Here is a 26,048-nt window from a genome sequence, read left to right on the forward strand (position 1 = left end):
CTGTCATGTCTTTTTTAGGTGTATACGAAAGCGGTACAAAAAGCATACTCTGTGCACTTTCCTATAGATAACCAGGGATAATGTGAGGATTCAATGGCACCTGAGATTAATTCGAATAAATCTCGGATATGAGGGCTCGGATATGAGGCTCAAGGGATGGTCCAGCAGTGAGTCTCTGCGAGAATTCGAATGGATATACTACAAGGATTTCTCTTCATTTTCGTCTTTCTGTGTTATTTTGGCAAATATTTTCATTTACCAGTAGATAGCGAAGACAAACTGGTTGTCAGTTCGATTACACCATAGAACTAGTGTACTCTTTGCACAATAGAAGATAAACCATTCGTCTCAATGTGGAGTAGAAGAAGTAGAAGAAGTAGAAGAAGAGAAGAGTGCCAAGTTGGGGCCGAGCCCATACCCGCACGGATCACCTGATTATCTCCGCCAACTCCCCCGGCCCCTTTTCACTCAACTCTCCTCCACCCCATCTACAAAAAGAATTCACATTATGTCGGCAAAAAAGCGCACATTGGAGTTGGGCAATGTCCTGGTGGTCGGAGGCTGTGGCTTCTTGGGGTGGCACATTGTCGATCACCTGCTGAACTTCCCCTCCGAGACCGACCCCAGTTACGCTCTGCCGAAGCCCGTCGGCGATGCGCGTTTCGAGTACCCGACTCTGGGATCGCGCTACCCGGATTACCACTCGACTGTCTCTGTCGTTGACTTGCGCACCACCAACAACCGTCTTCCCGGCGCTAAATACTACGATGGTGATATCACCTCTGTCGAGTCTATGTTGGAGGTTTTCCGTGCCGTCAAGCCTGATCTTGTTATTCACACTGCGTCGCCGTCTATGATTGAGGGCAACAAGCCTCTGCTACACAAGGTTAATGTTGAGGGAACACGGACACTCCTCGAGGTCGCCGGTGGCGAGCATGGCGATTGGGGTGGTAAGTGCAAGGCGTTCGTCTACACTAGCTCCAGCTCCGTGGTCCACGACACACAAAGTGATCTGAAGAATGTCAACGAGGAATGGCCATACATCCGGGGTCCTGCACAGAAGGAGTACTACTCCGAGACCAAGGTATGTTTTTATTATTATTATTAAACATAGTTTAATCGGGATCAATCACTAATCAGACCACTTACGTCTATCAAGGCCGATGCCGAGGAACTCGTCCTGAAGTACAACAAGACATCGCCCAACCAGATGCTCACAGCTGCTATCCGCCCGGCCGGAATCCACGGTGAGAAGGATACAACAGTCACGCACAAGATCCTGGAGCACGGTTCCCAGGCTTCGGACAGAGTGTTACGGATGCAGCTCGGTGATAACGACAACCTGTTCGATTTCACTTATGTCGGCAACGTGGCTTATGGTCACTTGCTTGCTGCACACCGGCTTCTCGCAAGCTATGACCTCCACGCGGCTGGCAAGGGCGGGCCCCTCGACTACGAGCGCGTGGACGGTGAGGCTTTCAATATCACCAACGATTCCCCTGTTTATTTCTGGGATGTCACCCGTGCCATGTGGGCACTAATCAACCGCGTCGTTGAGCCCGAACAAGTCTGGGCTCTCCCCGAGGGTCTTCTTGAGACTGTCGGTGGTCTCGCTGAGACTGTCATGGGATTGTTTGGCAAGACCCCACGTCTCACTGCCCGGACAGTGCGATACTCATGCATGACTCGCTACTACTCGACTGAGAAGGCCAAGTTCCGCCTAGCTTACTTGCCTGTTGTGCCCTTGGATGAGGGAATTGCCCGTGCTGTTGGATACATTGTCGCCCAGCAACAAGCGGACGCAGGAAAGAAGGCATTGTAATCTGAAATTAGATCATGAGATTGAAAAAGGCATCTTATGCTGTATTAATATGACTGCTTTCCCCAAAGAAGAAAAAAAAGCCATCAATCCTATGACCCAGGAGATCGTACACCAACAACCTTGGTTGTAGTTCTAATTCCAAAATTATAAGGTAAAAGATAAAAAAGACACCAACAACATACACAGTTAATGTTTCAAATCAGTGGAAGATAATGATGCTGATTCCTAATCTAACGCGAGCTATCTACGTATGTACTTGGCAGTTGTCACTCGTGATATGTCGACTTGGTGTACTTGCAGTAGGAATGGGGTTAGCTGGCCGGATGGAGTCTTTGTAAGGGATATTGCTTTGTGGTGCCGTTTGACGCAGTGCAATATATTTATGCCCGTGTTTGTTCCATTGGAACATTAATTTGAGTGTGCATGCCTAAGCTCTCTAGGGATTTGGGCCGGTGGTCAAGCTAGCGACATGGCGCTGTCATAAGCAACACGGCGCCGCTTACCACTGGATCTCCTATATATACACATATATATTTCACCTCTCTCTCCACAATAGTCCTTTTGTCGTAAGGCAGCCGTTTGCTTTGGCAGCGTTGTCATTGTTTTTATTTGCTCTTCCCTCATCACGTAACATCTCTATATTCCACGCTGCCATTATTAGCTCTGGGGGTTGGAATTGGTCTATCATCGGCATTTCTAAAAATGGTATCGTTGTCTCTGTCAGAGCGCCATGGCTTAGGTTGCTGCAGTTTTTGCTTTGCTCGTGCTTGATGTAGGTCGCACATTTCCACAGGAGGTCTTTCAGATCGCTCAGCCACGCGTCAGACGTATCACTGGCTGGAAACGCCATAGTTTAGTTAGGAGTGATTTAAGGTTAACACAGTGGTGATCTTTGAAGGAGGTCGTGGTGAAACAGAGAGTGTGGCAGGAGAGTGACCGAGCGGCTTAGGGCTATACTCGACTTCTAATGTATTTTCAAAACTTCTTCTACTTTCCCTCACCTTTCTAGTGGCAAGTCCTCCGCACCGATCTTTTGACTGAGATCGGAAATTCGGTCGTACCTGCCCTATATGGATGATTGATTCTAACTTCTGAGTTGTTTTAGTACCGAAAGAACACTACTAGTACCCTCGAGATAGTCCTTTTGTAGCCCGAGGACCCTAGGACCGCGACATTGTGGCCGAGCTCACCTCGCCCCTCTTTACACTGAGCATCTCCCAGTTAAATTGCATCTCTGACTGTGTAGCCTTCCAAGCTCACTAGGTCATTGCTACTAGTGATACCCTCAGCGATTTTGCGCACGCTATGCCTGCCGACAACACTTGAGCCTTGGCAAGTGACTGGGGTGATCAATGTATATGTGTTATCTGTGGCAGAATCCTAGCTAATGCTTGTGTTCTAGGAAAAGAAAAAACCTCTCATTTGGCGCTGTGTCGACCATCGTGAGTCGCGTATTGTACTGTTGGCCAGGACGGGTCATTTACCATTCTTGTTTGCATTGTTTGTCAGCGGCCGTTTTTACAGTGATTAGTAAATGCACAGGAGGATAGATGTGTAGATATCAGCCAGTATACATAGTTGGAAATATCGATATGTAAATATATAATATAATAGCCCTGGTCTTTTGAAAGAAACGATTAGCAATAAAGGTGTTATACAGAAGGTCCTAGATAGATGTTGCAAAATCACGTGATCTCTTATAATAGGAAAGTGGGCCATATATCCACCCATGGGTGAGCCTGGGTGCCGTTCCATGGTTTTGTTGTGCCAAAAATGTGGTTCGGGGAGTTAAATGGTCACGTGGAAGTGGATCGGGCTTGTATGGGTGTTGTACTAGTACTGCAACCTGACAAGACATTTCGGAAAATTTGATTCACTAGCATGCGGTTCTCCTATTTCCCCTTGCAACTCATCAGATCTCAAATCTTAAATAGCTGTGACAATGTCCGATCCTGACAAGCAGTGCTCTGGGACCGATTGCGACAAAGTAGCTGGGACATTGCAATGCCCGACCTGTCTGAAGCTGGGTATCAAAGGCAGCTACTTCTGCGATCAAGACTGCTTCAAAAGGAATTGGGTATGTTACATCGGTGTGGACGTTTCTCTGACTGAGAATCTAACATTGATCGTATCTAGGCCACACACAAGGTGATGCACAAGACACAAAATGGTAGCCACTATGCACCGGTTAGTCATAGCTTTGTTCTCTAATCGCGATATAGCTAGCGGATTTTATGACCCCTTTCCAGCATACCCATACACGGGCTCTATCCGACCTGTATATCCACTCTCCCCGCGGCGACCTGTTCCCAAAACAATCAAGCACCCCGACTGGGCCAAGACTGGCATTCCACAGCGTGAGATGCGCCTGAGCAGATCGAAAGTCGATTTGTTAGATACCAAGGGTCAGGAGGCCATGCGCAAGGTGTGCAGGCTGGCTCGAGAAGTACTTGACATAACTGCTGCAGCGATGAAGCCTGGCGTGACCACAGATTACCTGGATGAGATCTGCCACAATGCTTGTGTCGAGCGAGAGGTGAGTGAAGTCCACTCTTACTCCTATGTGAAGCATGTCAGGCCTTTTTACTGAACCGTGAGGCAGTCATATCCTTCTCCACTTAACTACAACCACTTTCCCAAGTCATTGTGTACATCTCCGAATGAGGTTGTATGCCACGGAATCCCTGATCAGCGAGTCCTTCTTGATGGCGACATTCTTAACCTCGATATTTCCCTGTATCACGGTGGATATCATGCCGATGTCAACGAGACCTATTACATTGGCGACAAGGCCAAAACGGATCCGGACTCAATCAGACTTATTGAAACGACAAGGGAAGCCTTGGACATGGCTATCAAGGTAATCAAACCAGGTGTACCGATTCGAGAGTTTGGCAAGATCATCGAGAAGCACGCAGCCTCTAGGGGCCTTGTCGTTGTCAAGACTTGGGGTGGCCACGGTATCAACTCGGAATTCCACCCTCCTCCTTGGATCCCCCACTACGCGAAGAACAAGGCTGTGGGAACATGTAAACCTGGGATGACATTCACGATTGAACCTATCCTGGCTCTGGGAGGCAGCCGAGAAGTATATTGGCCGGATGAATGGACAAATGTTACGGTGGACGGCAAAAGGACAGCACAATTCGGTGCGTATCGAGCTTTCAGAGGCCGGTCGGAAGCTCTATATACTAACCTGGAAATCGATAGAGCATACTATGCTTGTCACAGAAACAGGCGTCGAAGTTTTGACGGCGAGACTAGAAAACTCTCCAGGAGGGCCAATTCCTATACCGGAGGTTGCAAACGGAGATGCGATTGGAAAGGTGAAGAAATAATTGTATGGGCGAGTGAAAGCCAGTCATAAATAACCTAACGAGTTGGATGACTTTAAAGCCGGTGTATTAGTGCTAACTAGCGCCCGTATCTAGACCTCCACACTATTTTTACCACTATTGCAACTATCTCTTCATTCTCGCTTCATCTCTTTTGTATTCAAGGAACACTTCGCACAATCTCCGTCCATCCATCTATACCCCTTCACAAGTACCATCTATCCACCTATTGGGAAAAGTCTCCTCATTTAGAAGGCAGTAATGAGGTTGTGGATAATAGAACTTACTCGTACGTTGTGCGCGAGCTACGACTAGCCTGAATATACCGTCGAAGCCATGCTACCATACAACTATACTGTCATAACTAAATGAAATTCTGACTGGTCCTCTCTCGAGTCACCCGTATCCGTATGTCTATGTGTAGCGCTTTCCAGGAACAAGGGTAGGTTCGAATTGGCAGTAACCCCAGGGCATTGCATCGTGGCAATTTTTGTAGCGTGTCGCGTAAATGGCGTAACCTTGTCTCGTAATTTAGCGCATTCAGAATTGTGTTCTTGTCGACTTCCGTCTGTATCGCCACCAGCCTTTAGAGCTTTAGGGGTTTTTTCAGCTTGCCGACGAGTCCTTCGTGTAACACGGTTGAATTTGCTTCCAAGATTGGCCCGTTCGTCATAAACAGAACATCTGACAGAACATCTATAAATATATATAAAAAGATTATATAAAGGATTATCTAGAAGGCAACCAAAGAACACCTAAAAAAGAGTGCTGTAAAAGTCCTGGGGATAAAACCAGAAACTAGACGAACTGTGGAAGGGAAGACGTGTTTATAAGTCACCTGTACTTCCACGGTTTCCAAGGTTCCATTTTTATATGTCCGAATCTTCTTTGACATATCTTTACAGATGCCTTAGATCTCTTCTCAGATGCCCTTTGTCATTTCCTAGGGATACAATTGGATGTCACCCCAGGTACATTGGAGATACGTACTTGAATTTCCGCATTTCCGCACACGGATCTAGCACCGCAATGCTGATCAATCAGAGTTGCAGACATGTCTCATTGAGAATGAGTCAAAGTAGTCACGTCTACCCCGTGATTAGTAGCCTGGAGTCCAGCCCACCGCACGATGGTGTTTAGTCGCCTCAGAATCTTCCATTCAGACTTTTTCCAACATCAAAAGGCATAGGAAATACTTCTCTATTTATCACGTCATGTCACTTTTACATGCCCTTCGCCATGAAACTAAACCCGTTGCATTGTCTACTGTACCCCGCGAGCTAGATCTGACCCCCGCAACCGCAGCCGAACATGCTCCAGACCCGCAGGATTCTGTAGAAGGCAACTCGACTCCTAGAGATGGCCAACCTGTCTTTGAACAGACGCTGCCCAGCCGGACGACCAAATCGCGTCGAGTGGTCATTACTGCACTTCTTGTCTTAGCCAATATTGTACAGGTATAGTCGGGACCATTGACTTTCTTCATTAAAAGAAATCCCTCAACACTGACAGTAGTAGATGACAGTCAATTTTGCAGGCATTGCCGGAGGAAGCGCCTTGAGTGAATCATTGGGTGCTGAAAAGACCTACGCCTCATGGATTGCTGCTAGCTATGCGTAAGGCGCAGAGTATCGAGACATTCACAACAGACTATCTCACTAACATAGATATAGTCTAACCCAAGGTACCTTCGTGTTGGTTAGTGGTCGATTGGGAGATGTTTATGGCCATCGAGAACTCGTCTTAGCCGGGGGTGTCTGGCTCACCATCTGCACTCTAGCCAATGCGTTTTGTAACAACTTCTTCGCCTTTGTCACGATGCGGGCTTTAGCTGGCCTTGGAGGGGCATTAATCATGCCTAATGCAGTGGCTATGATATCCAGTACCAACCCCCCCGGTCGCGTGCGAAATCTGAGTCTAGGTCTCTTTGGTGCATCGGCCCCAGTAGGAGGATATTTTGGGGCTTTGTTGCTGGGTGCCTTTCTACAGCAGACAGAATGGAAGTGGTTTTTTATCTTCATGTAGGTGATACATTCATTCGGTGGACCCGGACCAGAAGCACCAGTATTTACCTTGGTAAAACAGTGCCTGTCTTGGTGTTATCACATTCACTCCGCTCTGGGCTTTGAGTCCGCGAGAACCGCCGGTTGATCGTCATGGAAAGATTGACTGTATTGGATCGGCTCTTGGAACAAGCTCATTGATTCTATTCAACTTTGTTTGGAAGTAAGTAGTTGATGGAAACCCGATTCACTGCATATTAACAACCCCCCCACAGTCAAGCCCCAAGTGTCGGTTGGTCAACCTCCTATGAGATTGTTCTCCTGATCAGCTCAATTATCCTATTCGGGGGCTTCCTGCTTTGGGAAAGGAACTACGCCGCGGAACCCATCATGCCACTCGAAATCTTCAAGGCCCCATCCTTCCTCATGCTGCTTTTGGTCGTGCTTCTCAATTATATGGCTGTCGGAACCTTGATCTGGTACCAGGTGCTCTGGCTCCAAAAGGTCTGGCATTGGTCTCCCCTCCAATTTGCCGTGGGTTGGACCCCATTCGTGATTTGCGCCACGGGCGCTGCCTGTCTCGCAGCATGGATGATCCCGCGAATGGCAGCACAATGGATCCTGGCCATTGGAACGGTTACGATCTTAATTTCGAATGTGCTCATGGCGACCGTGCCAATCCACCAATCCTACTGGCCCCAGATTTTTCCTTCTGTGGTTCTGTTCTCATTCTGCCCGGACTTCGTGTACACGGCTGGCCAAATCATTGCCAGCAACTCCGTCCGTCGAAATCAACAAGGAATCGCTGCGTCCGTCATTGGCACCCTGAATCTATATGGAAACAGTCTCGGACTAGGGTTTGCATCCACAATCGAGGTGCAAATTGCCCGCCGCTCGGGTAGCCAAATCATGGGGTATCGAGCGGCACTTTTCTTCGGGGTTGCCATCAGTGTCTTAGCGCTTATACTTGATGTCTGCTTTGTCCGACTAGTCAAGGATAATCGGGAGGGGTGGCATGAGGATGACCACATGGAGGAAATTGAGCTGACGGAGCAGGCCGAAGCTACCGGTGTCCATCTACCAAATGTAAACCACTAAAAGCTGGGAACTACATGCAGCCACTAGACTGGGAAACCGGTAAAATATCGGCAGACCGAGCGTGGGGTGCCGGGAAAATGCCGGGTTGAGCTTGGAGTGGAAAAAGCCTCACCAAATGGGGCAAGAATGTATTTGTCAAGGTTTTTTTTTTTTTTTTTTTTTTTTTTCTTTTCGGGTAACGTCCGTGATACCCCAGACCGTATGTTTTCCATATACGGAGTACAATGTCATATGTATCCATGGATGTTGCGTATGGCTTTCCCCACGTTATGTTGGACTCGCATTATGATGGTTTTGCGGGGAATATGATCTCATTAAACACTCGGTGAGAGAAAGGAGCAAGTTTTTCCAAAAGCAAAAAAAAAAAAAAAAAGAACTGCGGAGAGGCGGGGAAGTAGGGGATTGGCTATATGCCGTATGCCGAAGTTGAATTCCGTGTGGAGATCGGCTCTTCTGGTTTTTCTGGCTTTTCTGGCTTTTCTGGCTTTTCTGGCTTTTCTGCTCCCTTTTTGTTGGCCGGTTTCTTCCGTTTCGTTTAGTCTTTTGTGGGGTTTTTGGTCTTTTCTTGTGGCTCGTGATGTCCGAGAGCTCGGCAAAATCGCTGATCCCGTGACCCTGTAACCCCCAAAAGGACTTCCCGAGCCGAGAAAATGCACGGGATGAGGTTGCCTGCGATACCCCATAGCTCTTAAAATTGTAATCATTTTAGGGAGAATTAAGGGAGCACCCCTTGTATTACCGCGTCTTCTCTAGTCCTATCATATCAGATGCCTCCATCTCCGGCTTGCACCGGGGGATCGTCACATACCCATGTCATGGACATGGACCCCATTCGTTGAAGCTGAATTCCCTTCGGAACGTTTGCTGTTCTCGGATGCCCAGTCGGACAGCCCCACTATGACCCCCGCGTAAAGTATACGTACGATTTTCGGCGTGGGGGTCCGTACCGGGGAAGTCCATAAAAAAATACTAGCGCGGGGGGAACCATGAGAAGGGTTTTTGGGGGTTTTGTCTCATCTTAAATAGAAAAGAACCTGCTCTTGTCTGATCCCCGGATTATTTGGTTTTCCTCACGATCACAAACACACACACACATATAATGGCAGACGATATCTCACGGGAAAACCGTGACCGGATAGAGATTGACGCCGAGAAAGAACGAGTTGAAAATGTCGAACATATTGCCTCCCCACAGCAAGATGGCACTCCTCAGATGGATCCTGCTCGCCGGATAGCCGTTGAGAAGAAGCTTAAGCGCAAGCTGGATGCCCGTTGCAGCCTTTTTGTCGCGATCTACAGTGAGTAGTTCTCGCCGCCGCCCCAAACCTCCCCAACCTCCATAGGCGACCTATATATCAACTTCACATCACTGACACGATCTTCCGCCGCGCCAGTTATGAACTATTTGGATAGAAACAACATGGCTGCTGCTCGTCTGAAGGGTCTGCAGGAAGATCTGAGCCTCACCAACACTGAGTACTCAACATGTCTGAGTATCCTCTACGTCGGCTACATTATCATGCAGGTTCCTTCCAACATGTTCATTAACCGCATCAGCCGTCCCTCGCTCTACATTGCCGTGGCTATGTTATTGTGGGGTGTTATCTCCACCTTGTCTGGAAATACCAAGAACTTCGGTGACATGGTGGCTGTCCGTTTCCTGTTGGGCTTCGTCGAGGCAGCATTCCTGCCCGGTGCCCTGCTCATCCTCTCCAAGTGGTACACGCGCCGCGAATTGACTACCAGGAATGCCATCCTGTTCTGTGGTAACCTTATCTCCAATGCATTCTCTGCTCTCGTTGGCGCCGGGGTGCTATCCAACATGCAAGGCGTCCTAGGCCACGCCGCGTGGCGCTGGCTCTTCTGGATCGAGGGCTCTGTGACTATGTTCCTTGCCATCCTTGCCGCATTTATCTTGCCCGATCTCCCGCACAATGCACGCGGCTTCACTGAGGAAGAGCGCCAAGTTGCGCAACTTCGCATGATCGAGGATGTCGGCGAGGCTGACACCGACAGTGAAGACCTCGGTGCCTTTGGAGGACTACTCATGGCCCTCAAGGACCCTAAGATCTATGTGATGATGTTGACCTTCACGGCTTATGTTGTCGGGCTCAGCTTCAATGCTTTCTTCGTAAGTTGTCTCATATCAAAAGCCAATTGGGACCCTTTACTGACTTGCTTCACAGCCTACCCTTACTGGTACTCTCGGATTCGGATACGTTCCGACTCTGCTGATGAGCGCTCCTCCCTGGGTCTTCTCCTGTATTGTCTCGGTCATCAACGCTTGGCACGCAGACAAAACACAAGAAAAGGTCTGGCACATCCTCGGTCCGATTGCAATGGGAGCTGTTGGTTTCGTCATCTGCATGGCCACCAGCAACGTCGCAGCTCGCTACGTCGCACTATTCTTGCAGGCTGGTTCTTATGCAGGATTCATCGTATTCTACTCATGGATCAGTTCCTCATTCCCCCGTCCTCCTGCCAAGCGAGCTGTCGCCATTGCCATGATCAACGCCTTCAGTCAACTCGGCAATGTGGCTGGCTCATACGTCTGGGACTTGGAAGAAAATGGGTATCGCTCAAGCTACGGAATTGTGCTGGCCATGTTCGGTGTGACAGTCGGTGGATGCTGGTATTTCCGCTCGATGCTGGTCGGCTTGAACCAACAGCTCGAGGAGGGTGAGCTTGCAGATGTTGCTAGAGGAGAGTCGACTGAGAACGATATCCTCGATAATGCAGACGAGTCGCTGCGTATGCGCAAGGGTTTCAGGTATCTAGTTTAAGCGTTCTCAAGTGTCTGTCGGCACCGGAACTTAGCTTCATCAACAATTCAATTGCTCTCAATGCACCTATGCAATTAGACGCCTCACATTTTCCATGTCAGGACTGAATTTCCCGGTTAAAATGAATATTCGGAGTATAGTCGTTCTTGATAGAGCTACCAGAAGTATTATATTCTTCAACGATAGATTCACCAAGAGGCTGATCGCATCTGCTAATACTTTGAGGGCTGGTTGAACTCCATCGACATAGCACAAGGTGTGCTGTAGGTACATGATCCGTCATTTTCCAACCATGACATGTCCTTCGCAATTTTACTTCACGAGGAGGAAGGGTCACCTTTGTTAATGCCGTCATCTGGCACCGGCTGTGTGCTCAAACGGGCTGTACGAGAATTTCAGCGAACGCGGAAAGATATGTTGGTGTCTCCCGGGGATTTCGAAAACTCATACGTAGATTGATCAAACTGTTCATTCCAGGCTTGATCCACCAGATTCTCCATATCATGATGACTTATAACGAAGTCGGTTTCATTTGGCCCTTTGAGCCTAGGGTGAATTTCTTAGAATGTGAGTCGAATGCTTCCTTGGACTTTCTTGCTCTTTGGCGCCGGATTTCTTAGGATTTCTATTTGCTGTACCGGGGCAGGGGGTTGGGTGTGCGCCTCTTATCTTCTATTCTTCCATGGAGAATCTTCCACACTTATGCACTGCCATCGTGAGTGCAACTTTCCTTCGTGGGATTCACGTAACCAGATTTTGAATCCTTCTCAACTTTCACCCTTCCCTCTGACCATACGACTTCAACTGTTATAGCAGGCTGTTTCCTCGAGAGGCCAGAATATATTAAATTCCAAGAGCAACCCGCACCTTTATTCTGTCCCGAACTACTTCTCACTGATGCGACCGTTTGTCGTTAATAAAGCTGCTATATAGTTTGTGGACTACGAGGTGAGTAGCAGCGCTATGTTCCGTGCAGCCAACCTTACGCTAGGGTACTCTACGATTTCGAGCATCACTATTCGTGTAGCGACGGGCGATAAAGCTATCGCTTCAGGAAGTGTCATTGGGCTGGGAACAATGTCGCCGAGTAAAGTTTCGTCCGTGGTATACAGTTGCATATTAATGGCATCCCAGCCACGGTGGATATGTATCGAGATATATAGCCCGGGATTTGTGTGTGGGCTACTCGGCGATGGAGGTGATAGTGACATCGTAAGGTCATCCCTATTGGACGAGGATGATTATAGACATAGTTGTACATATAGTGATTGCCTAGGGAAGGGTGTCATAGTGTTACATTTTAGAGCTAGGAGTGAGTAAAGATTATGTATAAGTGCAAGATATGGTGGTTGTGTTAAGGAGAGAGGAAGGAGAACAGGCGCAAGCGTCAAGTAAAGAAATGTGTGCAATTGTGGGATGTGAGATAATAACTTGTCTGTCCCCAGTTACCCTTCTCTCTTCAATCTATTTCTCGTGGTCATGTTTTTTTTCTTGGTTCCGATCCTGCTAGGACTCTTCTTCCTAGAAGAACCAGCGTATCGTACACCGTCGATATTCATATATTGGCTATACAATATCAAGAGAGAGGGAGTAATCTTCATTTATATCACGTAACTTTCCTATCAGTCAGTCTATAGGCTCAATACCAGATGTCTACATATTTGGTCGGTTTCACCATCGTTCGGGGCACGGTGGCGAATTCTGATATCAGGTCGAGAAAATGGAAGATCGGCTCTATTCTCTACTTCTATTCCACTCTAACTCTAGTTCTATCGGTCTTCACGAGACAAATTGCGGTACTGGTTATTCGGATCCTGCTCTTCTTCCTCCGCCGATGGAATTGTCTTCTTCACGCGGCAAGGAGTCCCAACGGCGACTGAGAACGGCGGGATATCCTTAGTGACAACAGATCCGGCTCCAATCGTTGAGCCCTGGCCGATTCGCACACCAGGAAGAATAATCACATTACTTCCAATCCAGCAGTCGTCTTCGATAAAGATCGGATGACCAAACTCGACGAACTTGCGGCGAGAAAGAATGCTGGTATCATGGCCAGCAGTGATTATACTAACTCCAGTGCCGATCTGCACACGATCGCCGATGACAACTAGGCTGGTATCTAGTATAGTAACGCTGGGAATTCTTGGTAAGTTTTAATCGGCCATGGGGACAAGGCAGGCTCACTTCCAGTTAAAGAAGCAATCCTTTCCGATGACAGTATTGCATCCGTAGTCTGGCGAAAATGGTGGCTCGATGAATGTTCCCTCTCCAACTTTGCCGACGAGTTTCCGCAATAACTCGAGACGCTTATCGCTGATCTTGTCATATGTCACCGTCTTGGTGTTCAGGTTGTTGAAGTCTGCGGCCAGTCCCCGGCACACATGCCGTGCCTCTAACAGTTTCGGGACGTTGGGGTTGTACCTGAACAATTACTAAACAATCTCATAAGGGTGTAAGTATATTGTGAATGATACATACATCATTCCAGATATCATACACTCATACTCCTCACACAAAGGGACTCCTGCCAGTCCCCGAGCAAGCTCGATGATCTCAGGACGTTTCTCAGTGGCAGCCATGTTGAACAAAATATTTGAGAAAAGCAAGAAAACATAGAATAGACCAGGATAACACCAGATATATGAACTGGGGGTCCGTCACCAAGCGGGGGTGATTTGCCGACAATTCGCCGCTGACGAGGTGGAGAACGCCAAGAGCTGGCGGGCCTTCCTATTTAGGTATAACAGCCAATTTATTCGATCAGCCAATTGACAGATATCTATGTTGACAAACTGTCTGCATTGTTCAAAATATCAGACCACAGACCACCTGAACACATGTGCTAAATCCCCGTTTTATCATACATCAAACTTGCGAATACGCCTCACAACCTCCTCCACGTCCACCCAAATCCGCTGTCGATTCTGCAACCCTTTAAGCCTGTCCCAATTCAGTTGAATTTGTACCAGTACACGACGCCAGTCAGTATTCATTCGAGGCAATTTCACCTGGTCTGGCATGGTCACGGATAGAGGAAATCGGTACTCAGCAACTCTCTCAGCGGCATGTTTTGTATAGACATCTTCACACAAGGCCTTGGCATAGGTACTCCGTGCCCTGATAACAGACTTGATCTCAGCCGTTGTTACATTTGTCCAGAGTGAAGGGCTGTGTTTGCATTCGGATTCATCCCAGGCTTCCCATAACCAGGGCATTTCCCTGCGTACTAGCCTGTACCACACACTGTTTGGGAGTTCAGTGAATGCCCTAGAAGCAATGCTTAAACTAGTGATATCACTAGAGCCTAGATAGTCGATAATCATGAGCCGGATTTCTGCTGAAAGGACGGAGAGAACGTCGGCCTGGCTATTGTGAGATGGGGTATGGCGATTCGTCACATGAGACGACCTAGCCTCATCATATGAGTCACATGAGACAGCCAACCATTCGTCTTTGACCGCGGAGAGAAGGATTTCCGGTAGCCCGGGCACACAAAGGGGATTGGAAACCAGATACTCAGTGCCAGGCTTATGGGACCACCATTGCTCCTGTGAGGCTTTAACCTCTCTGGCTCGAGGAAATGATCCAAAGGCAGCCCAATCAAACTCGGCATTCCGCCAGGTCATCAGTCCAGAAACATTGATGCGCTGAAACTGGATTTTCGATTGTCGGCAGAAGATATCAAAGCACCACGGATGGAACGGCATGGCTATATCATCCGGTGATGTGTCTTGCACCTTGCAATTGTCAGCTTCCGGTTGTGCCTCCGAGACGGTCCAAGAACGCATTTGGTAGATAAACCTACCCCAGTGTCCACATTGTCTGTCTGTACATCTTCTATCCCATTTCGCGCGGGCCACACTGTGGGGATGCCCGTATCACGCGACGGGGTTCCATCACATATCCCGGATAAAGACCAATCCCCATCAATCTCCCAGGGCTGATGTAACTGGTCAGCTTGCCATTGATCCCTCGGTACCGTTTTATGCACCAGGAACTGGGCGGTGCGACAGCCTCTCGCCTCTTCGGGTGAGATAGCATCAGCCGAGTAGCCCGACATTGGAGTATCAAAATATCCAACGCGCAGTTGGGGATCCCCCCTCGTGGCGCTTCTAGGGTCAAAAGTTTGCAACACCCAATTGTAAAACATTTGACGTTCGGAATCAGTATTTGCATCACTACTGCTGCCTTCGCTGTCCTCATGCGCATCTTCGTCAAGGCCCATGCCGTCGGTAGATTCGTAATCGGAGTCATATTCATATGGCTCATTCTCCTCATAATCCCTTTGGAATTGATAATCAGGATCTTGAGCTGTGTCGTCGTCATCCGTAGAATTAATTAGGTCTGTCTCATCGCATTGGCCGTCTTGAGGACCAGGCACGTCTAGCTCCCCAGATTTGAGGCGAAAGATGATATTGAAGCTCACACCACAAAAATGGCAGTAGAACTAGAAAACTGTTAGATACATTGTATATGTATAAATGCAAGAATCTGTACCTCAGAATAGCCTACACACCATTGTCAGTGATGTATCCACAGGATTACTTTGCACCGGATAATATAGATGTCCACTTACCCATTATTCTTTTTTTATTTTATCTTAAATTTTTTTCAATTGACTAGCAATTTAGATGATCTTGCTCTCCGCACTCTCCCTCCCATCAACTCACAGAAGAGAGAGAAGAAAAGGAGAAGTGCAAAGTGGTCAGTTTTTCCTCGTATCCGCGGCCCCATTTTAGACTAGGCCGATCCTGGCATCTCTGATTGGTTAATCTGAGGTTATCTACCAAAAAGGCCATGGTGTTTAGAATGTTCGAATCCGTTAGTGATTTGGGGGATTGGAATCTCTTCTCGATCTGATATACACTCAAGGGTAGTCCAAAGACTTGTTATGTACATTAACTTCGTCCGCATCCAGCGTTTCGCGCCGGACAGCATCAACATCAAATGCCGCCTTACTGTGAAATATAGTTTCCATCTCTTCAAGACTTTTTCCTTTTGTCTCTTTGACAAAGAAGAAGACAATGATCGCCATGATGATATCTAAGATTGCATAGAAAAGGAAAACATAACTTCCCCAGGAATTCATCATATAGCGAGTCACCAGGGAGAACAGGAAGTTGAAAAGCCACTGTGTTGATACTGCGACCGAGGTTCCAATCTCCCGAATTCGCGTTGGGAAGATCTAGCATACTAATTAGCGGTTGAACTGAAGATAGACGGAATATAACTTACCTCGGCAGTGTATGGCCACGGCAATGGGCCCCAACTGAATTGGTAGATCGAGTTCGTCAGGAAGATCATGGCCACCATTCCGATACCAGCCGGGGTTGCTTTTGCATCGGGCACTGGCGTGGTTTCCTTGACGACTGTCACAATGATGAAGCACCCGGCCATCAACAGAGCTGAAATCCAAAGGGTCGGCTTTCGTCCCCACATCTCGGAGAAGAACAAGATATAGATTCCAACAGTGATGAACTTCTCGGCTCCAAAGAGACCAGTGATGAGAAGGGACTGGTTGGTGTTGTTGCCGACTATGAGTTTGAAGAACTGCGGGCCGAAGTAAGCCAGCGCGGTCATGCCAGTGCATTGTTGACCGCAGAACATGAAAACGGCGAGAAGCAGTCTGTAGCGGTTCGCGGGCTCGAGGAGTTCGCGCTTATTGAAGCCCTCGGTCGCTCGTAACTCTTCCTCGAGTCCGACTCTGATTTCGTTGAACTCTGCCTTCACTTCGGGGCCTATTGATGTGGATTGCTGGTTAGTCCTATGTCCCGCTATGGCTTTCTGGGGGATGTTTCCTTCCTTACCTTCACTAGCTCGCATCCATTTCAAGCTCTCCCATGCTTCGTCAAAACGGCCCTTCTTGGCCAACCACCGTACACTTTCGGGCATACCACAGAGGCCGAGTGCAAGTACTCCAGCTGGCACCATCTGGAGACCAACGGGAATCTGCCACTGCTTTGAAGACACAGGTAGTGTGATCTTGACGGCATAGTCAATCCAGTAGCTCAGCATCACACCTAGTGCAAAGAGCCATTGCATCCCTGACCCGAGCTTGCCGCGAATTTCCTTGGGTGCCATTTCAGCGTTGTATGCCGGGACGACCGCAGTGCCTGCACCGAGCCCGAGACCAGCGACAAACCGCCCAATATAGAAACAAACAAGTGAGTGTGATGGAACCACTTGAAACACCACACCGAGACAGAATACGGTCATCGCTGCCTGAACTGTTTTCTTTCGCCCGTACCGTTCGGACACCCAGAAGATCCCCAGGGCTGATATGAATGCGCCTACATTTTGCAAGCTTACCATCACAGCACTGACGGTTGTCTGATCCTTGTAGGCAAAATCATTGATGTAGGACTTGAACTCGAGGATACCACCTATCCATCAAGACTGTTAGTGATGATCACTAACCAAACGGGGCTTCTTTTTCACTTACCAACAATTCCAGTATCATATCCAAATAAGAACCCGGCTGTACAGATGAAGAATCCAAAGAAATACGCTCGGATGGCCCCGAGCCTGGTTCCTGTTAAACCCATGCTGTGCGACGTAGTACACAAAGACTACTTGGACGATGAAAGACAGAATGAGAATCTTTCTTTTTTTTAAAAAAAAAGCTTGAAGCACACTTCCATGCTTTTAATCTATAAGCTCTCCAACGCTGAATTACCCGATCCGCATTTCAGCTGAGGTACAGCACGCAACCTGTAGTGTCGGCTACGCCATAGCACGCCATATCACCGAGCGTTCTGTCGAACACCAACAGAGGCCTTAGCTGAACCAAGAAGATGCTACAAAACAAGAAATGCCATGACAATTTGAATTGGGGATTTTTCCTATACACATAGTACATCCCACTCGGTATAGCCTATAAGTTCACGGCCGTTCCAAGTTGAGTGTCTCCGCATCTTGCCAAGACTCCCCCGGATCACCCCTTTCGGCCTGTCGCTTCGGTCGTCTCGGCCCAAATATCTGTCTTATTATAAGATATACTAACTATTAACTATATTCATTATTATTGACTACACATCTCGAGAGAAAACATGGTTAAAAAAGGAGGTAAGCAAAAAAGAAAATCCTCATAGGCGACTAGGAAATCTTGTACCGCTTTGCACCCTGGTCACCTCCGGACGTTGGGCAGAACGCGCGTCTTCCACACCTCTTACCACATGTGTCGAAGTCATATGTGAGACTCACTGACCTGTACGATGCGAGCCAGCAAAGCTAAAACGGCCCCCACGTCGTTTAGTCCGTTGTGTGGTTGCCACATAGTTCTAGTGGCCGGGCGACATCCCTTACCGCCGCAGGGCGAAGATCGTGGTGAGACAGAGGCCACACTGAAATGCGCCGGTTCAATATCAACCGATCTCGGCATCGTCTTCCTGGTTTATCGTTTATCCACTGCTCGTGCTAGGACCAGTGAATCATGTCTTGCAACCGCCCTCTGGTAGGAATATATAATATCCACATCATTCTGCAGAATGAGCTGAGTCACCTCAGGCTTCAGCTTTAATGATTTAGATGGCCTTTCTGCAGTGGTTGGTGCCCGTATGTCCCACGGAAGATGATGCAGCGTACACAGGTTCTAATAGTCCTCCTGGATCCCCCCAACATACTGCTCTGTGACTCCGGCATCTGTTGTTTGGCGTGAGTGACTGGTCAATGACCGCTGTGGTCTTTCCCGTTGTATTTTAATCTTGCGAGGTGGGAGCTATCGACCATATTGTTGTTATCCCGTGTACCTATTATAAATGGACTACCAACTTAGCCATCAGTCAATTGTTATGACCAAAGATGATTGGAATATAGCAAGTTAAGCTGTCAAGTCCCCAGCTATCGTGACTAAGCTATTACAAGAAATCCCCAGCATACTTCTCATACTCCTGCATGAAGTCCTCTATATTGAACTTGTTTTTCAGCTTCTTGGCTTATAGAATCATATTACCTGCTTTACTGTATTCCTGTCGGAATATCGCGAGTAGTGTGGGGCTCCTCGAGTAATGTGGAATAAAACGTTGATTATCTCCTATTACCATCATCGGGGTCCTGGGTCAGATCTACCGCCTCGTACTGTCCAAAATCCAAGAAATACAGCTTAACGGCCCGGTGCTGCAACTCTGGCCTATAGTCTTCTTCCCAAGCCCCTGTCGCCGATGTGCCAAGTACCAACTCCACATCATCGCCGTTGATGCCAGTGCCCCGGTGCAAGGTTGCATAGGCTTTGCCTATCGCATTTGCAAACGGGAGAGTCTCAATGCCAATATGCTCCATCGGGTCAAGATATAGAGGGAAGTTTCTCAGCGGGGGTTTGTGATCAATGGTACCGTTGGCTTTGCCAAGGTAAATTCGGGCTAGACAGTGCTTGTTTTGAGGGTGATTGAGGAGGTTTCAATTTCGGTCTTATCGAGAGCGCAAAACTGCGAGATCAATGCCTTGCCTACGACTTTCGGTAATGGAAGAATCCGTTCCATCATCACAAGTTCCCCGCGCATGCGATAGGCCTGGGGGGCTTTTGGTAAGATTTCATCCCAGAACGTGTCGTTCTCTTTCCTGGAGATAAACTCGAAGGCCGTCGATCTCTCCGAGATGTGTGGGTTGAACCAGAGTTCCGAATGTACCGATTTATTATTTTTGGCTCCCTTCTGGACCATGATTACCTTGCGCTGACAGATGTGTTGTTAACTGTTGAAAAGAGATGTCCACATGTAGGCACCAAAGGTAGATAGCTGTGACGTCCTGCCAGTCCCTTCCAAGGTTACTCGAGTCCGCGGGTATAACATCCACTGAGTATTATACATGTACCTACAATATATGTACCTACAGTACATATGTAGGTAAAGAGAATGGTAGATTACCTCAGTATAGACACCAAGATATAGTCAAACGCCTTCCGTTTGCTCTCCGGCCCATACAAAACTTTTCTCAGACCTCTGACTTGGTTTCTCACTTTCTTCAAATTAGAGTCTCTGTCTCTTCACTTCACACATTCTCTTCACTTATTTCTCTCTCTGTTTCTCACTTTTTTCTTACCCGTTATTAACTTGCTGTCTTCTCATATCTCTCTTTCTCTACTTCAAACCCTTTATCATCTCTATCATGGTAAAAGAAAGATACCTGCACTTCCTACCGATTGGCCAGGCTACTCATGTTGTCAATATCAGACCTCCGCGATATTTGTCCCCTTCGCCCCCTCTAGTCATCCTAACCAGCTTCTCCAGAAGCTCGGCGCCGCCCACAACCCGGACCTTCCCATCAGCGTTGCATTCGGTCTGGTGGCCTTACAGCGCGGCTGGAAGCCAGGCTCCAATAAATGGAAGAAAAACTGGAATACTTGCATGAATAGCGAGTATGACCGACTTATCGGCTGCCGTGTGAGCAGCCTCGCCACCTGGCAGGAGCTGTGCACAAAGGTGGGAATCGAAGATTCTTTCACCTCGATTAACCAATGCAAGAAGGTAATGTCCTAGACTTGAACAATTTATTATCACTTACTCACTATTGCATGCAGGCACTGGCTCGCGTCCACGTCAATATCGTTGACCTGCTGGATTCCTGGAGTATCGATGCTATCCCGGTTCGCTTCAAGAATAAAGAGGCCCTTGCAGCATATACCAAGGACAGCAGGAAGTTCTTTGGTCGACATATCGCTAAGCAGGACAAAGTGCTCCGCGTTCTGCTTCGTAAGCTCCTTTAAAGAAGCTCCCGAGGATGTGTACAACAGGCAAATCTTTTATGGATCATAGAGAACCAACCACCGTGATATTCACACGAGGCAATGGAATGAGAGAGTATTGAGACAACGGAGATAGCTAAGAATTTGAAATATCAAACCTACATATCCAAGTAAAAGCGTGTCTACATGATATAGAAGTCTAAGGTCACTATTTTCTATCACATTTTCTTCAAGCGACGCTCACTCCTTTCTCATTTGACCTTTTTCTCACCCCTCACCTTCTCTTCCTGTCCTTCTCTTGCCATCCTCTGCATCTTGCATCTTCTCCTCTCCTCTCTCTCTCTCTCTCTCTCTCAATACATAATCTCCCTATCACTTTCTTTCATCATTTTATCAACAAAACGAAAAAGCCAATTCCCCTGCTACTAATTAGCAAGGCGTACCTGTGTTGTCTCCTTTAGACCACCGACTTCCAACATGTTTATCCCGCTTCCTCCTGTGGCTCCTTCTCCAGCTGGTTTCCCAGTCCCTGCTCTGCAGCATCCGAACAACCATCTACGAAAGCTTGGCGCCCCTTACAACCCAGAGCTTCCTATCAGCGTTGCCCTTGGACTTATCAGTCTGCAGCGAGGCTGGAAGCCAGGATCTAAGACCTGGAAAAGGAACTGGAATGCCTGCATGAATGATGAATATGACCGCCTGATTGGCTACCGTGTAGCCAACCTGGCCACATGGCAGGAGCTGTGTGTCAAGGTAGGCATTAACGATTCATTCACTTCTATCAACCAGTGCAAGAAGGTACGGTCCCCGCCCCAGGTGATTCGATACTGCCCACTCACTGTTGTAGGCTCTGGTGCGTGTGCACGTCAACCTTGTTGATCTTCTTGATTGTTGGGACGCGGACCACACCCCAACTCGATTCAAGAGCAAGAAGGCCCTTGCAACATACACCGAGACACATAGCAAGTTCTTCGGTCGTCACATCGCCAAACAGGACAAGGTCCTCCGAGTCCTCCTACGAAAGATTCTCTAAAGCTGTACAATGGTATGTCTATTCGAAGATGTCGGGTTCCTAGGCACTAGACATGTACTAGGTGCATCCGGTACAGCTGGAAACAAGGAGATCGACCATCTTGAGATCCACAGATAATGAGAGAAATGAAACCAACATGTTCAACATTTTACATTGTACCTGTAACTCTAGTATGTAGTGATTTTGAGAGCCTGCCTACATACTCTCTATTAAATATTGTCGAACCTTCCTCAACTGCGCCTTGAATGTCCCTTTCCAAGTGCATATCAACTGTCGCGACTTCCTTTCCTGATCATCAGGTGAGTATTATTGCTAATTGACCTCAAGACATGACAAAAATGATTGCAGCCAATCTAATTTCCAATGGACTAGAGTGAGTATTCCCATTTTTCCTACGTATGAAACACCGAGTATGATGCAAGTCTTTTCCAATACCAAAGGAAGGCGGAATTTGGGCAATGATTATCTTTCAAGTATCACCATATATCTTCTAAATACATTTGATTCAATGTATCAAACATGTTGTAATCACTGGGTAGACAATTGGCCGAAAATGCAAAGCCGAGGTTGTTGATAAACAGCTCATCAGGGTTAGGGGCTGCCGCAAGTCCAATCACGCCGTTGTTGTTATTGTGATGATAAGTATTACTCGAAGCAGGAACATCAAACCAATTGGAATTTGGAACAGGAGGGGTCAGAGGGATATCTTGAACATGCAAGTCTTTTGGGTTGGGCAGACCTTGGAGTGGCTCGGTCGAGGCCATGGGCCCTACATAGAGATCCACGTCTGCCGGTTGATATGCAGTTGTGCAAATGTCATTGCATTCCAATGGAGGGGCAGGCGGCATATGGTCAATATCACAGTTCAGTCGTTCGCAGTATAATTTCTCAAGATTTCGTCCAATACGCTTTGCAATATCCCAGGACGTTGAGAGTTCCCGTAATACCTGAAGGCAGAGCCCCACAGCTGCCTGTGGTGACGGACCTCGTGAGGCTTGGTTGCCTGTACCAGATCTCATGGCGTAATCAACGCAGCATTTTTCTATGATGAGCGATGCCGCCGATAGCATGCAGTGTGTCGCGGTTATAGGGCTCAGCTTGAAGCTGCCAAATGTCTGTCTATATTTCTGGGCCACAATGCACATTCCTCGGACTGAGGTTCTGCATATTGTCATGATTTTCTGTCTACAGACAGACTCCTGATCATTGTTGCTGCTGTTCTGTTGGGTCTGTGGGTCGGTGTGATTGCCAACATCTTGACTGGCAGACTGATTGCTCAGAAAAGGCACGCAAAGTAGAATGCACACAGTATGGTATACCATGCATAATGTATAGGCGTGAGGAAATCGAGAGGGACCAGATGGACGGTCAACTTTGAGCTCTGGAGCAAGATCGTAGTACCATGTCTTGAGTTCAAGCACACAGGAGTCAAAAAATGCAAAACGTTGCTTGGGTTGTAGGAGTGGCTTTGGAGACCAGCTTGGGTTATATATGTCAGTGAGACAGATAAATATGAGAAATGATACGATAGACTCACAATGAAAGGAGAACTTTCTCAAATGTACGACACAGGTCAATCATTGCCCTATGCAACTGTACCACGTCTCTTTGAGAAGCAGCCCTTAATTGTCCATTGCCATTTGCTGAAGGTAAATAGACATCTGAAGCACATAAGGGGAATGGTTTGTTGACGACACCCTGGGAGTCCTATGTGACAAACGAAAGTGAGTATAATGCCAAAAAAGAAAAGAAAAAAAAAGATGATTTGTGGTACAGCATACCAGTAACGTGCACACTCTGCCTGTGTAGCTTGCCGAGAGTTTGTCGTGGCAATAAAGAGCCCAATAGATCTGCCTTCGGAGTTCAATTTCAATGGGTGGAAGAGCAACTGTCCCGGAGAGGACCGAAGGATCCATGTTGAAGCCCATATCCAGGGCCAGTCGATTGGCCATGCCTTGGTGGAGCCACCCAGCAGCATCAGACCCCATCGCCTGTTAGATGTTAGTGTGATTCGCTCTGTAGATAAAGGTCTGTTATATAAGACTCACAATATAGGCCATGCCCATAATTGTCAATGACTGGATTGTTGTGATCTTGGGCCACCTGAGGTCGTTTTGAATCAATCTTTCAGCCCTCTCGAGGAATATCTTGCCGGCTGTGTTTGAATCGTTGGGGTCTGATCTAACTTCTATGCGATCGCAGTACCGTGACCCTAAAGCGAGAATGCAATTTAAAAGAAGGGGGCTAAAGTATCGCCCGCCATTTCTCATGGAATCTCGAAACAGTGTCTCGTTCACCACCTGAAGCCATGGCTGTTCCCACTCAAAATACAGGTCGATCAAATGAGATCGAAGCCCGACTTCTGGTGCGAAGCTTTCTTCTACCGACTCCGTGCTCCCATTCAGCGGTGTTTCACAAGTTCGCATGGAAGGGCCATCGGACTGATACGTCTCTTCGTTGGGCGAATCTGGAAATTGTTAGCGAACCTATATTCTGGAACGAGAAAAGGGCTACGGCAGCTTGCCTTTTGATGAAGATCGAAACAGCAATCGCCCACTTGTCGGTCCAAAATACCGTACTTCACCATCTTGATCGAAATTTAATGACTCGTCAAGCGTCAGTGCGCCGTCAAACGTAGTACACAAGTCATCAACATTGGAGCAAGCCGGGGCCCACTCGGTGTCAGGCTCATTTTCCGTCATCCGTTGAATGGCGGCGTCAGAATCAATGCCATGGGTTTGCAGTACACGCTCCAAGAGTTCAATTCGATTGCGCAGCATGACTACATAAGACTTGGGCGCTGGCTGCCGCCCGTCCTCTGCTGTAGAGTACTCGCATTGAACGCCACGGTCAAGGCAGCGGGAGCAAGACGGTCGGATGCCATCACACTGTTTTTATGTTAGCACAGACTTGGGGTGATAAACCGTGGAACACTATCATCCTACCTTAGCTCGTCGTTGTCGACATGTCTCACAGGCTCGGGAGGTATACTTTCTACCCGGTCGCTTGCGCCTAGCAGGATCATCTGCCGGTGCCGCGGGCATAGTTAAATAATATGCAAAAAACAAGTGGAATTACTTTCGTCCAGTAGACTCTAGTATTATGGTACCCTTATGATTAGAGGACTTCAGATTTGGGATGGAATGTTTACCATGGACCAATGGACTCAATCTGACATTACAAAGCAAAGGCTTTCATGCCTTACTGCCTCAGGCGTCAAGGCAGAATGAGTCCTTAACATCCAGGCCACAATATCTGACGGTTGCCACAGATATTGTCCTATCCATACATAGTATCCCCCAACGGCTTGTTGGTATCTAAGCTATAACTGGACAGATTTAACGAGTACAGATTTATATTTGATCCAGGGGAGTTGGTTTTCCGGGAAAAAATAGGCATTTCCAAAGCAGATATATATTGTGAGAATGATAGAACTTACTTGACGGAATACCCTGCAATTTACTAAGATCTCGTTCTCTAAAATTCTTCAAAGTTCGCTGTACCTAAGCAGTGGACACGGTCCTATATGTAATTATCTCTCGTCATAGACTAGTAGATTTTCATGCTAGACAGGCATGACCCCATCGGAAGCAGATCAGGACAGGCTGCATGGGAAGGGGAAGAGTAAAGTTTACTCGGGGAGTATCTACTGCTAGCTCCTAGCTCCAAGGTCACAGTGAAATAGAGATTTCCATGGAATATGCATGTATGTAGTCCAAGCTTGTCTTAATACCTTCATACTAAAAAATAACAATTGAAGATCATCCCCACAAACGATGAAATCAACCAGCTGACTACCCCGCAGATCCGAGATGAAGAAAAAAGGCGGAGCAACTTTGAATGCCGAACATTCCGGGCCTATTCTTAGGATGTTTTGGGATATGTTTTTCTTTTCTTTTTTTTTTACCGTGTCTGCATCTGTAGTCAACAACGTCGGACTCTGATTTATCAACTTCAAGATGATATAAGGGATGTTATATGTCACCTGGGCAGATAACACTCCGATGCCTTCTTAGATGTCTTTTTTAGACCCTTATTCTTGGCGTTCTAGAAAAGAAAAGAAAAATATCTGGTTATATACCTAAATACCATGAATGGTAATATAATAGGAATAACATGTAGTACAGAGTAAACTCTACGTGCAATATACGAAGGTAAAAAGCATAAACTGTACAGAGGACTTTCCCATATCTACAACTGTAACTAGGGATTTGCGCTCCGAAGCGGGATACTGTAGAATTGGAGTCATGTAGAATCTTGGAATATCTCCAATTGTGGTGATGCCATATTACTGG

At 47.4% G+C, this 26,048-nt stretch overlaps 12 protein-coding genes across 12 annotated transcripts; 6 read left to right on the forward strand and 6 right to left on the reverse strand.

The window, feature by feature from the left end:
* Positions 1 to 508: 508 nt before the first annotated feature.
* On the forward strand, positions 509 to 1,822 carry N7537_010663 (C-3 sterol dehydrogenase/C-4 decarboxylase; the record flags this gene model as incomplete). The annotated part of the gene is made up of 2 exons (XM_056901717.1): positions 509 to 1,084; positions 1,160 to 1,822. 2 exons carry the CDS (start codon positions 509 to 511, stop codon positions 1,820 to 1,822), a joined length of 1,239 nt encoding a protein of 412 aa, XP_056750385.1.
* Positions 1,823 to 3,764: 1,942 nt separating this feature from the next.
* Positions 3,765 to 5,160, forward strand: fpaI (putative methionine aminopeptidase, type I; the record flags this gene model as incomplete). The annotated part of the gene is made up of 5 exons (XM_056901718.1): positions 3,765 to 3,899; positions 3,959 to 3,992; positions 4,045 to 4,358; positions 4,425 to 4,971; positions 5,033 to 5,160. The coding sequence occupies 5 exons, from the start codon at positions 3,765 to 3,767 to the stop codon at positions 5,158 to 5,160; spliced, it is 1,158 nt and encodes a 385-aa protein (XP_056750386.1).
* A 1,211-nt stretch (positions 5,161 to 6,371) lies between these two features.
* Positions 6,372 to 8,258, forward strand: N7537_010665 (uncharacterized protein; the record flags this gene model as incomplete). The annotated part of the gene is made up of 5 exons (XM_056901719.1): positions 6,372 to 6,614; positions 6,676 to 6,773; positions 6,831 to 7,178; positions 7,243 to 7,383; positions 7,436 to 8,258. The coding sequence occupies 5 exons, from the start codon at positions 6,372 to 6,374 to the stop codon at positions 8,256 to 8,258; spliced, it is 1,653 nt and encodes a 550-aa protein (XP_056750387.1).
* A 1,099-nt stretch (positions 8,259 to 9,357) lies between these two features.
* Positions 9,358 to 11,041, forward strand: N7537_010666 (uncharacterized protein; the record flags this gene model as incomplete). The annotated part of the gene is made up of 3 exons (XM_056901720.1): positions 9,358 to 9,556; positions 9,653 to 10,389; positions 10,445 to 11,041. The coding sequence occupies 3 exons, from the start codon at positions 9,358 to 9,360 to the stop codon at positions 11,039 to 11,041; spliced, it is 1,533 nt and encodes a 510-aa protein (XP_056750388.1).
* Positions 11,042 to 12,810: 1,769 nt separating this feature from the next.
* N7537_010667 (sugar O-acetyltransferase) lies at positions 12,811 to 13,620 on the reverse strand (the record flags this gene model as incomplete). The annotated part of the gene is made up of 3 exons (XM_056901721.1): positions 12,811 to 13,174; positions 13,226 to 13,462; positions 13,520 to 13,620. The coding sequence occupies 3 exons, from the start codon at positions 13,618 to 13,620 to the stop codon at positions 12,811 to 12,813; spliced, it is 702 nt and encodes a 233-aa protein (XP_056750389.1).
* Positions 13,621 to 13,899: 279 nt separating this feature from the next.
* On the reverse strand, positions 13,900 to 15,560 carry N7537_010668 (uncharacterized protein; the record flags this gene model as incomplete). Its single annotated transcript, XM_056901722.1, has 3 exons — positions 13,900 to 14,778; positions 14,847 to 15,488; positions 15,558 to 15,560. 3 exons carry the CDS (start codon positions 15,558 to 15,560, stop codon positions 13,900 to 13,902), a joined length of 1,524 nt encoding a protein of 507 aa, XP_056750390.1.
* Positions 15,561 to 15,908: 348 nt separating this feature from the next.
* On the reverse strand, positions 15,909 to 17,586 carry N7537_010669 (sugar porter family MFS transporter; the record flags this gene model as incomplete). The annotated part of the gene is made up of 4 exons (XM_056901723.1): positions 15,909 to 16,226; positions 16,277 to 16,779; positions 16,849 to 17,424; positions 17,484 to 17,586. The coding sequence occupies 4 exons, from the start codon at positions 17,584 to 17,586 to the stop codon at positions 15,909 to 15,911; spliced, it is 1,500 nt and encodes a 499-aa protein (XP_056750391.1).
* Positions 17,587 to 18,897: 1,311 nt separating this feature from the next.
* On the reverse strand, positions 18,898 to 19,318 carry N7537_010670 (uncharacterized protein; the record flags this gene model as incomplete). The annotated part of the gene is made up of 2 exons (XM_056901724.1): positions 18,898 to 18,974; positions 19,081 to 19,318. The coding sequence occupies 2 exons, from the start codon at positions 19,316 to 19,318 to the stop codon at positions 18,898 to 18,900; spliced, it is 315 nt and encodes a 104-aa protein (XP_056750392.1).
* An 80-nt stretch (positions 19,319 to 19,398) lies between these two features.
* On the reverse strand, positions 19,399 to 19,698 carry N7537_010671 (uncharacterized protein; the record flags this gene model as incomplete). Its single annotated transcript, XM_056901725.1, has 1 exon — positions 19,399 to 19,698. One exon carries the CDS (start codon positions 19,696 to 19,698, stop codon positions 19,399 to 19,401), a length of 300 nt encoding a protein of 99 aa, XP_056750393.1.
* A 510-nt stretch (positions 19,699 to 20,208) lies between these two features.
* On the forward strand, positions 20,209 to 20,741 carry N7537_010672 (uncharacterized protein; the record flags this gene model as incomplete). The annotated part of the gene is made up of 2 exons (XM_056901726.1): positions 20,209 to 20,502; positions 20,556 to 20,741. Coding segments are annotated over 2 exons (480 nt in total), but the record flags the coding sequence as incomplete, so codon positions are not given.
* Positions 20,742 to 21,197: 456 nt separating this feature from the next.
* On the forward strand, positions 21,198 to 21,753 carry N7537_010673 (uncharacterized protein; the record flags this gene model as incomplete). Its single annotated transcript, XM_056901727.1, has 2 exons — positions 21,198 to 21,518; positions 21,568 to 21,753. 2 exons carry the CDS (start codon positions 21,198 to 21,200, stop codon positions 21,751 to 21,753), a joined length of 507 nt encoding a protein of 168 aa, XP_056750395.1.
* Positions 21,754 to 22,229: 476 nt separating this feature from the next.
* On the reverse strand, positions 22,230 to 24,797 carry N7537_010674 (uncharacterized protein; the record flags this gene model as incomplete). The annotated part of the gene is made up of 6 exons (XM_056901728.1): positions 22,230 to 23,232; positions 23,291 to 23,460; positions 23,535 to 23,744; positions 23,802 to 24,220; positions 24,311 to 24,641; positions 24,699 to 24,797. The coding sequence occupies 6 exons, from the start codon at positions 24,795 to 24,797 to the stop codon at positions 22,230 to 22,232; spliced, it is 2,232 nt and encodes a 743-aa protein (XP_056750396.1).
* Positions 24,798 to 26,048: the final 1,251 nt, after the last annotated feature.

This window comes from Penicillium hordei (genome assembly GCF_028827395.1).
Source record: "Penicillium hordei strain IBT 12815 chromosome Unknown utg000005l_segment0_segment0, whole genome shotgun sequence".
NCBI classification, from domain to species: domain Eukaryota; kingdom Fungi; phylum Ascomycota; class Eurotiomycetes; order Eurotiales; family Aspergillaceae; genus Penicillium; species Penicillium hordei.